Raw genomic sequence first — 13148 nt, 5'->3', positions numbered from 1 at the left:
AATCAAGTGTAGACAAATGTGAGACATCAACTGCCATATTTTTCCTGGTGAAAAGATACAAAAATGAGAAAAGCATGAAACAAATAAACCGTTGTCTGTCCACCCATGTCTAGAAAATGGGACTTTTCTACCTGCTTTTTAGGGAATGAAATCAAAGATACAATCTACTAGAGGTACAACACTTATATTATTTTGTAGCAGAACTTGCTGAGATGGTTTAAGCAAGTACATGAAGCCCAGTGATTATTTTGAAGTTTGCTAATCAATTGATCAACGTCTCGAAGCCAAACTGCTATGTTGTGGTGGCCACATCAGTGGCAACATCAATAGAAAAACTAGCAGTGGCCACTCATTCAGGCACATCTTTTACTTGTCCCAGTCATCCGACCATGGCCATCCTGGGTCATTGTCTTGAAGAGTTTTAGTAAAACAAATCAACCCTAGTACTTATCTTTTTTTACTTTTCTAAACTTGGTGCTTATTTTATCAGTCTCTTTTGCTGAACCACTAAGTTACAGGGATGTAAACACACCAACACTGGTTGTCAAGTGGTGATGGGGGACAAACACATACACACACTCACATATATACAACGGGCTTCTATCAAATCCACTCTCAAGGCTTCAGTCGGCCTGAGGATATAGTAGAAGACACTTTACCAAAGTGCCAAGCAGTGGGACTGAACCCAGAACCATGTAGTTGGGAAGCAAACTTCTTACCACACACACACACACACAGTAATCCCTCGCCATATTGCCGTTCACTTATTGTGGTTTATCATTTAAGCTTACCTCGATACCTCCCGAGTGGTGTTGTTTTGCATTTATAATAAAATAAATCTATACAAATTATAAAAATAATAGAAAAAAAACATACACTACTGTTTCTACTTTTCAGATTTCCACCTGTCGTGGGTGGTATTGGAACATAACACCTGTGATAGTCAAGGGATATAATATACAACGCACACACATTCATCATGTAAAAGTGTATGACTTAGAGGTTAGAGTGACCATTTGATCGTGGGTTCAATTCCCCGACTGGGCACCACACTGTGACCAGCAATGCACAACGTCTGAATAGTCTGGTTGGTAATGTGGTCGTGTGACACACTGACACACTTTCATATTATTTCTGTTCACCGAATCTCATTCAAAGCTTTACCCCTTTAGCTTTCAGATTACTCTCTCAAATTTTATGCTAATTTATTCACACTGCTTTGAATTAATCATGCATTATATCATAGCTGTGAGATTTCAATCATCATCATCATTGTTTAACGCCCGCTTTCCATGCTGGCATGGGTTGGACGGTTCGACTGGGGTCTGGGAAGCCAGGAGGCTGCACCAGGCTCCATTTTGATCTGGCAGTGTTTCTACAGCTGGATGCCCTTCCTAACGCCAACAACTCTGTGAGTGTAGTGGGTGCTTTTTACATTCCACCTGCACAGGTGCCAGGGGAGGCTAGCAGTGGCCATGATCGGTTGGTACTTTTTACATGCCACCAGCACGGAAGCCAATCAAGGTGGCACTGGTGGTTTTTACGTGCTACCGTGCTACAATTTCCATTTGATTTTTATTTTTATTTTGATGTACTTGACTCAATAGGTCTCCTCAAGTACAGCAGATCGCCCTACGATCCAAGGTGAGCACAGCAGGCCGTTCTGTGATGGGCTGGGGCTGCTATGTGAAACCATATCTCCAGAGATCTCGGTCTTTCGTCATTACCTCTGAGGCCCAATGTTCGAAGGTCATGTTTGAACAGAAAACAGGTAGAATATTTGAACCAAATATATGCTAAAGAGTTAATTAACTTGAGAGCTCTAGTTGAAAACACTTGCCCAAGGTGCAGTAGGGCTGAACCACGGTTACAAAGTGAACCTTTTAACAATAGAACTATGCCAGCATCAACATCACTGATGTGATTTATAGATTCCATAGCTCAGTGGTGCAGCTACTGCACTTTGTTCCTTGGGAGCGTGCATTCAAGTCCAGCCAATTTGAACTTTACTCTGATATGAAAATATGAATGTAATATAGCATATTAAAACTTCACTGATTTAGTTAAACAACAGCAGAATAATAATATAACTAGATTATGTTTTCAGTTTCATCCTGTAGTTGCTTACTTCATGTAAAGTGAAAAAATAATAGACAACTCCCGAGGTAGAAGATGTGAGAAGTGTATAACAAGGAAGCATAGCTTTCTGAGATGTTCTCTCCTCAGATTGTACATTCAGTACAACCTATGTGAAGTTTTATATCATTAACACTATCCACACGACAGGCACATATAAGTGTCTCTTTTCTATAGCTGTGGTATCCGAGTGGCACATGAACGCATCGCTTAGAGACAGCCATAAAATATCCCAGAGATGCTTATATGTGCCCCGCTTGCAATGTTGTGAAATCCCTGAGATGCTTATATGTGCCCCGCTTGCAATGTTGTGAAATCCCAGAGATGCTTATATGTGCCCCGCTTGCAATGTTGTGAAATCCCTGAGATGCTTATATGTGCCCCGCTTGCAATGTTGTGAAATCCCTGAGATGCTTATATGTGCCCCGCTTGCAATGTTGTGAAATCCCTGAGATGCTTATATGTGCCCCGCTTGCAATGCTGTGAAATCCCTGAGATGCTTATATGTGCCCCGCTTGCAATGTTGTGAAATCCCAGAGATGCTTATATGTGCCCCGCTTGCAATGTTGTGAAATCCCTGAGATGCTTATATGTGCCCCGCTTGCAATGTTGTGAAATCCCAGAGATGCTTATATGTGCCCCGCTTGCAATGTTGTGAAATCCCTGAGATGCTTATATGTGCCCCGCTTGCAATGTTGTGAAATCCCAGAGATGCTTATATGTGCCCCGCTTGCAATGTTGTGAAATCCCTGAGATGCTTATATGTGCCCCGCTTGCAATGTTGTGAAATCCCTGAGATGCTTATATGTGCCCCGCTTGCAATGTTGTGAAATCCCTGAGATGCTTATATGTGCCCCGCTTGCAATGTTGTGAAATCCCTGAGATGCTTATATGTGCCCCGCTTGCAATGTTGTGAAATCCCTGAGATGCTTATATGTGCCCCACTTGCAATGTTGTGAAATCCCTGAGATGCTTATATGTGCCCCGCTTGCAATGTTGTGAAATCCCTGAGATGCTTATATGTGCCCCGCTTGCAATGTTGTGAAATCCCTGAGATGCTTATATGTGCCCCGCTTGCAATGTTGTGAAATCCCTGAGATGCTTATATGTGCCCCGCTTGCAATGTTGTGAAATCCCTGAGATGCTTATATGTGCCCCGCTTGCAATGTTGTGAAATCCCTGAGATGCTTATATGTGCCCCGCTTGCAATGTTGTGAAATCCCAGAGATGCTTATATGTGCCCCGCTTGCAATGTTGTGAAATCCCTGAGATGCTTATATGTGCCCCGCTTGCAATGTTGTGAAATCCCTGAGATGCTTATATGTGCCCCGCTTGCAATGTTGTGAAATCCCTGAGATGCTTATATGTGCCCCGCTTGCAATGTTGTGAAATCCCTGAGATGCTTATATGTGCCCCGCTTGCAATGTTGTGAAATCCCTGAGATGCTTATATGTGCCCCGCTTGCAATGTTGTGAAATCCCTGAGATGCTTATATGTGCCCCGCTTGCAATGTTGTGAAATCCCTGAGATGCTTATATGTGCCCCGCTTGCAATGTTGTGAAATCCCTGAGATGCTTATATGTGCCCCGCTTGCAATGTTGTGAAATCCCTGAGATGCTTATATGTGCCCCGCTTGCAATGTTGTGAAATCCCTGAGATGCTTATATGTGCCCCGCTTGCAATGTTGTGAAATCCCAGAGATGCTTATATGTGCCCCGCTTGCAATGTTGTGAAATCCCTGAGATGCTTATATGTGCCCCGCTTGCAATGTTGTGAAATCCCAGAGATGCTTATATGTGCCCCGCTTGCAATGTTGTGAAATCCCTGAGATGCTTATGTGCATCTTCTAATCAACCATAAGGAATTTCATAACTACTGATTAGAGATGCTTGTGGACATCTATGCTATAGAGAGTGTTAGAGAATCAAATGATTTAAAAACAAAACAAGAAAGCAATTTCAAAACAATTATGTATCCCAGGGTTCTCTATTCACTCCTTAGTAATTTGCAGTTTTCAAAATAACCACAGAATTTCCATGGAATCAACTGCTAAGTTAATTAATAATGTTAATTAATGATACAATTCGTGTTACATGCCACACTAGATTAATCATTAAGCAAAATAAGTATGTGCTTAAGGCATCAAGAGAAATGGGGCACTACAGAAATGGCAAAAGGGGTCATTTTAAACTTGCTAAAATAATATTCAAAATGATATATATGATGATCAGAACTATATTTTTAAAGTGTTCATGGTGTTACATTGAGGATCTGATCAAAGACTTTGCAATTAAAAAAATTAGGAGAAAACTTTTCAAATATAAATAAAGTGGAAGTATACAAAAATAAATATTTTCCATCTTACTGGCTTCTTTTTGAAAAATATAAATTTATTTTATGGTTTGTTATTGTTTATATTTTGAATTCCATCGAAATCGATCAAAATCAATGGAAATTGTAGCTGTGATACCAGTGCCAGTGGCACGTAAGCGAACCATCCGAACGTGGCTGTGGCCAGCCTCGCCTGGCCCCCGTGCTGGTGGCACGTAAAAAGCACCATCCGATCATGGGCGTTGCCAGCTTCGCCTGGACCCCCTGGCCGGTGGCACGTAAAAGGCACCATCTGACCGTGGCCATTTGCCAGCCCCGTCTGGCATGTAAAAGGCACCCACTACACTCATGGAGTAGTTGGTGTTAGGAAGGGCATCCAGCCATAGAAACATTGCCAGATCAGACTGGGCCTAGTGCAGCCTTCTGGCCTCCCAGACCCCGGTCGAACCGTCCAACCCAATCACTAGTTTATAAACAGTGTGTATGCATTAAGTATGATATACGGATGGCTATCTTTATGAAAAGATAAAAGATAAAGTTGACTGGATTAGAACCTGGTGCAGAGTGAATTGGAGCAAATACATGAAGGATTCACATCAGTTGGAAAGCTATTGATCTACTCCCTCAGAGCTGATCTGGGATTAAACAACATAACAAACAAACAAATACCTGTAATGAAGACATCACTCCATTGGCGAGGCTTGACAACTTGCCAGCTACCTTAGTAACTCCTTGTCGGACTCCCTCCTTGATGTCAGAGAGGTCAGTTCCGGAGTACTGGCCGGAATCCGAATTGGAACCACGTGAAGTCCTTCCAAAGAAGTCGTCGCTGGAGATACTTGAGTTGCCTGCAAACTTGCTCAAAGTCGCTTTGTGCTCCATCTGAAAGACAAAACACATAACATTTGCTCATTAACAGTGAAATAAAAATATAAAATCATCATCATCATTTAACATTCGCTTTCCATGCTGGCATGGGTTGGACAGTTTGACTGAGGGCTGGCAAGCCAGTATGTTGCACCAGGCTCCAATCTGATCTGGCAAAGTTTCTACAGCTGGATGCCTTTCCCTAATGCCAACTACGCCAAGAGTGTAGTTTTATAAATATATATAAAGCACCTAAGCTGGCAATGATTTGTAATGTGGGATTAAGACCACACAAATAAATAAAAAATCAAGTTAAAAATGTCAGTATTGCAGCAGTGGAACTTCGGAATCATCGCAACTACCACCATCCGTCCTTTTTTTTTTCTTACTTTCCTTTTTTCTTCCCTTAATCATTTATGCAATTTTCAGAGTGCTGTGGACTGAAAGATAGAAATTCTCTCTAAGTATATTTTTTCCAGATGCCACCAAAAAGGCCTTCATTTGAAGATCCAAAGAATTGCATATTAGTCACAAAGAATGACCTCTTAAGAATAAACCAAATTTTTTCCAGGAGAGCTGAAAGAGTATAGATCTGTTGACAGTCCATATGGAGAAGCTAATGTCACACATTTTTCATTGGGATTTTTAAATTCTCAATAATTTTCTAGTATGCCCCCTCATAGGTTGGAATTGAAAGTTGGCTCACCAATTAGATTGCTAAGGAATCTGAATCCAGCAAAGCTTTGGAATGAAACCAGATGGATTCTACAAGAACTTCAAAGCCACATTTTCCAACTTTATTTATTTTTTTTTTCTTAAAAGGAAAATTACAATGCTCTCTTTTTGCCTCCCTTAATTTGTAGTTGCATTGTGAAAATTTTGGACTACGTTTCCTCCTTGTGCTGTCAGATGGCTTCTATAGGTATAACATGGAGTTTGAAATAAACTCATAGAAGGGACTCTCTGCTTGTTTTTCTGCTCTTTGATTAAGATGATAACGATTACTATAATAGTATTTTTATCTTTGCTGCTGTGCTTAAACATTTTCAACTTGGAGTGATTGTGACTCAATGGGTTACAGGTACATCTAGTATATAGTTTTTGTATGTGGCAGATGCTCAGGAGCAATAAACACTGGAAATGTACAGAGAACAACTTCTGTCACATTCCAGGGAGAAAAACTACAAGTAGTTAATAGCTTCCATTACCCAGGTGACCAAGTCAGTAGCGGGGGCGGGTGTGCTGAAAGTGTAGCTGCTAGAATAAGAATATCCTGAGCAAAGTTCAGAGAGCTCCTACCTCTGCAGGTGACAAAGGGCCTCTCGTTCAGAATAAAAGGTAGATATATGATGCATGTGTACAAACAGCCATGCTACATGCAGTGAAATATGGGGGGGTGACTGCTAAGGACATGCGTAAGCTTGCAAGGAATGAAGCCAGTATGCTCTGACGGATGTGTAATGTCAGTGCGCATACTCGACAGAGTGTTAGTGCCTTGAGAGAAAAGTTGGACCCAAGAAGCATCAGATGTGGTGTGCAAGAGAGACAACTGTGGTGCGAATGGATGACAGCTGTGTGAAAAAGTGTCACACCCTAGCATTTGAGGGAACCCATGTAAGAGGTAGACCCAGGAAGACCTGGGATGAGGTGGTGAAGCACGACCTTTGAACATTGGGCCTCACTGAAGTAATGACTAGTGATCAAGAACTTTGGAAATATGCTGTGCTTGAGAAGACCCAGCAATCCAAGTGAGACCATAACCTGTGGCCTATGCCAGCAGTGTAACCAGCCTACTTATGTGTTGCTTGCAAAGACCTGTTGAGGCAAGTGAAATTACCATCAAAATCAAATTTGCTGACGTGGCTAATGACAGCACTGCCTGACTGGTACCCGTGCAAGTGGAACGTTAAAAGCACCATCCGAGCGTGATCGTTGCCAGCGTTGCCTTACTGGCACTTGTGCCGGTGGCACATGAAAAATGACATTCAAGCAAGGATGTTGCCAGTGCCTCTGGACTGGCTCCTGTGCAGGTAGCACATAAAAAACACCATTCAAGCGTGGCTGTCACCAGTACCACCTGACTGGCCCTCCTGCCAGTGGCACATAAAAGCATCCACTACACTCTCGGAGTGGTTGGCGTTTGGAAGGGCATCCAGCTGTAGAAACTCTGCCAGATCAGATTAGAGCCTGGTACAGTCTTCTGGCTTGCCAGTCCTCAGTCAAACCATCAAAACCATGCCAGCATGGAAAGCGGATATTAAATGATGATGATGATGATATATACACACACATACATATATGAGTGTGAGTACGCGCGCGTGTGTGTGAGAAAGAATGAGTGTGAATGTTGACGTTTCACTTGTTACTATTTAAGCAAAGTAGTGGTGATGTTGATAATGTTTGGTTGCTCAGCACTTTTGAAGACAAGTAGAATTTAAATACCCCTTGTTTGAAAAATCAGGAGAGGACTGACAAGAAGAGCATTAGGCTTTGGAATCTTGTATGAAAAATCAGTTCCTGTGCAAGACATAATAGCAAAAAAAAAAACAAGTTACAGTAAATGAATGAACAAGATTATATATATATATATATATATATATATATATATATATATATATATATAAAAAGCAAGCATAATCTCACAATTGTTTAAACATTAATCCTGTTAAAATGTTTGTGTGTATGCTAATGCCTGCACACACACAAATTTCAGAAAGAAAAATTACATAAGAAATTACATACCGCAGGGTCTCTTGGCCCAAAGAACTGATCCGATGATATTGACTTAGCATTGCCAAATTTGTTCTGAGCAGTGCTAGAGGTTTCGACTTCAACAACTTTTCTGTTGCGGCTTGGCCTACAAGGTGATTGCAGATATAAGAGGAGACAAAAGAGCTGTATACCACAGATACTAAGATCAGAGATTGATATTTGGGGAGTAAATGTGAGTGTGTAGTTGTTTGTTAACAGCAGCATGATTAAAAGGAGTGCCTTATTGTAGAAATGAATGAATGTATGGAAATGTTTAGCATGTTTGAACACCTAAAGTTTTGAGAGAAAAAGTTTAGCATGTAGAAGTATATTGGTCAGTGACACAAGAGATAAGGATGTGACTGCCCCGAGATCAGAAGTAAAATTCACTGGTTTGATCATCAAGCAATAAGATACCTGATGCCTAGTGTAGATATAACATACACTGTTTACATAAGTTGGAGTGGTGCCTTCATCTTGATGCTTTCACCATCTTGGCTGTGTATTCTTCAACCTTCTTCAAGTGTCTTTTGTCATTCTAACGTAAACATTCAGTATCCCACATCTCAGAAATATAAAAATGTAGGTATAAATATTGGTTTCAAATTTTGGCACAAGGCCAGCAATTTGGGGGAAGGGCTGATTACATCGACCCCAGTGCTCAACTGCTATGTATTTTATCAACCCTAGAAAGACGAAAGGCAAAGTTAACCATGGCAGCATTTGAACTTGGAGCGTAAAGTTGGAAGAAATATTGCTGAGCATTTTTCCATCACAGTAACAATTCAGCCAACTTGCTGTGTAGACAGGAGTATTAAAAACTGACAACGACTAAAGATAAGGCTTATTTGACCAGAAAATTTTAATTTTTATTAACAACAATGCATCCCACACATTTAGAGATTTATTTAGGATGCTCTTGACATTTCTAAGGTCACTTATCCCTTGCTTGAAAAACAGGTAAAAATTGACAACAGGAAGAGCATCTGGCCATAACATCCTGCATTAAATCTGTGTCCAACCCATATCAGAATGGGGAAAAAATAAATTGGACATAAAACAGATATTCAGCGTTAAGAGAAGTGATACAGTTTCAATATAGAATTCAAACCGGGTGAATTAGGTCAAATGTGGTCAATATTACAAATATGTATTTGGTTAATGTTTCAATATATTTTGTATAGCTATTATATCTACGTGTGTGGTCAATATTTTGATGTATTCTATAGTATAAACTACTATAAGTGCATATGTGGTCAATATCTGAAATTCTGCTGTGTAGCATCTTGGGCAGGTGTCTTTTACTATAGTCTCAGGCCAACCAATACCTTGTAAGTGAAACTGTATGGAAGCCTATCATGAATGCATGGGTGTGTGCAACTATGTTTACATTGCTAAAACAACCAGAATGCCATAATTTGGCAGTCCAACAAATAGAAAATGATAAAATAAGTATCATATTTTTAAAAATAAATCCTGGAAAGTAGCAATTCAGCAGGACCGAAATCTAAAGGGTGAAAACCATTTTTACATATGTGTGTTTGTAATTGATGATGCTACAGGCATTGGACTTACAACAGCTGAAGAAGTGCAGCAATCAGCAAATCCTTGATACTGAAACTTGAAGTGCTGTATGTGAGCCTCCACAACTGTCTCATTCAATAAATAATCAGTAAGAATGTATTTTGTAGCTAAAAATGGGTGAAGAAGAGTTCACTGCTGGACATACCCCATGTGAGGTGTGGCAGAGGGCATTTGGTTGTACCATGTTTGTTAACAATGCTGCACTAGATAACCAAGCACACTATCTTAATACTCATTTCTGCTGGATGGTAGCAAGGAAAAATGAAGTACCTTGACCAAGGATACATTGTGCAGGAATCAAACCTACAATCTTATGATTGCAAGCCCAATTGCTTAAATACTAGGGTCATGTATTTTCTATGTATTTCGTAGTGCTAACTATACTATTTATGTGGTCATCCTGAATATAAGCTTCACTACTTCAGCCCACATTTCCATGGGTCTCCCTCTTCTACAGGTTTCTTCCTCTATAAGCAGCTGACACAGCTTTATACTCAAGCTGCCTCCTTCATACCCAAGACAAGGAGCATTAATTTTTCCCTTTTCTTATAACTAAATTTCACCTTGCTGCCATGTATCACTATATCCGACCAGACTATCAGATTTTGTTACACACTGCTGGTCACAATGTGCTTCCTTGCATTGTTGCAGCTTTCAAATGATGCCATGCCACTGGCCAGTGAGGTCAGCTGATGTTCCCCGGAACAGAATGCTTGTCTATCACAGGGTGACCCATGTGCAGTTGAGTGGACTGGGGTAAAGTGATACAAAGTGTTTTGCTGAAGTACACCATGTGCCACCAGTCTGGGAATTGAAACCACAACCACAAGATCACGAGTTTGACATCCTAACCACTAAACCTACACACACATGTGGAGCAAGTTTTCTGAATTTGAATATATTTTGCAGTAGTAACAACTACCTCAACCAGCACACGAAAGAATCAGAGTGGCTGTGTTTGGCTCTGCTTCCAACTCTTACAATCTGTGTATATTTTGTGAAATGAATTTCTTTTGTCATGTAACCTGTACTTCACCACATGTGTGGGAGACTGAATGGCAACTTGCTCTACATGTGTGCCAGCAAGGTGAAGGTTAACACTAAGTACAAAGACACATTCAGTGTACGTTAGTTTGGATATGTGATGTATTTAGAGGAAGGGCAGCTGTAGAAAGATGTGCTAATTGTTTACAGTGAAAGGAACCCCTGGAAGAGGGAGAGCCAGGAAAATGCTTCGAGAGATAGGAGGACAGAGGAGAAATAGAGAGAAAGGAGAGAGAAAAAGAGAAGAGAGGGGAGAGAGAAAAGAGAAATAAAGAGCAGGGAGAAAAGGAGAGACACTGTGTGTGTGTGTGTGTGAGACTGAGAGAGAGAGAGAGATGAAGAAGGTAATGTGAAGTACTTACTTATCAGAATCATCATAGCTGGGAACTGGGTCTGTAAAACTAGTTTTAGTTTCAAATCTATCAACATCCCAAGAACCAGTTCGGTTAGAATAACCCCATTTGGAATTTGAACTGGAACTACCACCACCACTGCTGCTGCTGCCAAACATACCATCACGGTACCTGTAGGTGTGTACAGAGACATGCAGGAACAAACACACCATAAAAAGGAAAAAGAGAAAAGAAACATTGGCATCACACTTTATATAATTGATTAGAGATTATTGACATTTTCCAATACAAACCCACGGAGAAGAACATTGGTTCCACAATACAAAACTCATTTGTTTTAACCTTATAAAATCCAAATTTAATAGTAAGAAGAACATTTGATGTAAAAGATTTAATTTATACAGGCATAACTGTATGACATCTTGGGCAAGATGCCACAGAGTTGAACTGTGGAGTTTCAGGTTGATTGATGCTTTCTAGGTAAAATTTGGTAGATAAAAACTGTATGGAAGCCTGCTGCATGCATATTTGTAGCTTGCATATGTTTAAACTACTCAAAAACCAGTATACTGTGATTTGTCATTTCAACAAATAGAAACTGATAAAATAGTATCAATTAAAACTAAATCAATACAATCGAATCTTGAAATGAGCAATACAACATGGCTGCAGTCCAATGACTGGAACCAACACACATTATAGAAGATATAGGTTTTCTTTTATTAAAACTGAAGTTGAAAGTTTGTCTTCGTTCATGCCACTTCAATCTTGGTCACAAGACAAACTCTCAAGTCCAGTTTCAATTTAAAAAAAAAACTGTATGTGTGTGTGTGTGTGTGTGTGTGTGTGTGTGTGTGTGTGTGTGTGGGTGCATGCATGCGTGTGTAGATATGACTCAAATGAAAGCAGTTCTGCAACTTTGCTTTAGCATTTATTTCAGTTTAGGAAGTGGCAGATACACCGTCAGAATCATTTCCAGAGGCCCAGTGAAAGGAAGTGAAATTTGGACTCAATGCAAAGAGTTGTAACAGATACCACGAGGCATAATGTCTGATGCTCAATTGCTCACCTATGATGGTGGGGGGGGTCTTCATTTATCGATCCCAAAAAGACCACAGTGGGATTTGAACTCAGAATATGTAGAGCTGATTACTCTAATAATTACCAATGTCCTGTCGTTCTTCAAGACAATTCCAGACATTAATAATTGCTTACATGAGATAATATTGTTTTAACTTGTACAACCTAAAGAGCAAGTGGGGGGGGGGGTTCTGCACGTTTGCAATTTAAGCTCAAGACACAGAAACGAATGCAAATGAGATTTCAATCTAAATTTTATGAGGCAACAACAGGAAAATGAATAATAAACTGGGTGCAGGGGTGGCTAAGATGGTGCAGGTTAAGAAGTTTGATTCCCAACCACATGGTTTCAGGTTTGGTCCCACTGTGTGGCACCTCGGATAAAGGTCTTCTACTACAGCCCCAGGTCAATCTTAGGGGTGGATTTGATACATAGAAACTGAAAGAAGGTCAAAGCTACCTCCCTCAATATTACTTCCCATCTCTGTTGAGATGGGGAGTAGTAATGCTGGTACCATAAAAAAAAGCACCCAGAACATTCTGTAAAGAGGTTGGCTTTAGGAAGGGCATCCAGCCTCATCAAATTCTATCATCTATTCATCAATAAACGATGCCTTCAGCCAGTGCTCCTCTCATTCAATTATCTGCCACATTCAGCCAGGCTTTATTCATATCAATGACTGCAGTGGAACAGCCATTTCTTCTTTATATCAAAATACTCGAAATGATGCTGTTATTCATTTTTCTTTCCTGCTTTCTTACAGATGAAACTGACACCAATATTTGGCTGCGATACATTTTAACACTGTAAGGATGAAGAGTCAAATCTGACCCCAGTGAAATTTAACTTCAGAACATCAAGGGACATAACTTAAGACTGTACATTACTAAACTTGCCGTTACTCTACTGATTTCCCACACTGACTCAAGCCACCAAGTTGACTGACAATACAACTGACAAATTTGAGTCTAGTGTAAGACTGGTGGTTGTACCATCGACCC

The 13148-nt window shown here is 40.3% G+C and overlaps 1 protein-coding gene across 4 annotated transcripts in view; it reads right to left on the bottom strand.

The window, feature by feature from the left end:
* The window catches only part of LOC115224125 (ADP-ribosylation factor GTPase-activating protein 2), an 84367-nt gene that overhangs the window by 123 nt on the left and 71096 nt on the right, over positions 1-13148 (bottom strand). For 3 of the 4 annotated variants that reach the window (XM_036512952.1, XM_029794929.2, XM_036512951.1), the window contains 4 exons: positions 11076-11237; positions 8077-8191; positions 5137-5349; positions 1-44 (listed from right to left, as the gene is read on the bottom strand). The exon at positions 1-44 is cut by the window's left edge and continues 123 nt beyond it. In XM_036512952.1, the coding sequence (XP_036368845.1) occupies positions 27-44; positions 5137-5349; positions 8077-8191; positions 11076-11237 (508 nt within the window). In that variant the 3' untranslated portion in view covers positions 1-26. The remainder of the gene's footprint in view (positions 45-5136; positions 5350-8076; positions 8192-11075; positions 11238-13148) is intronic. The other variant, XM_036512953.1, reaches the window with a different exon arrangement.

This window comes from Octopus sinensis, linkage group LG24, assembly GCF_006345805.1.
Source record: "Octopus sinensis linkage group LG24, ASM634580v1, whole genome shotgun sequence".
NCBI classification, from domain to species: domain Eukaryota; kingdom Metazoa; phylum Mollusca; class Cephalopoda; order Octopoda; family Octopodidae; genus Octopus; species Octopus sinensis.
This window is presented reverse-complemented; position numbering and strand designations above follow the sequence as displayed.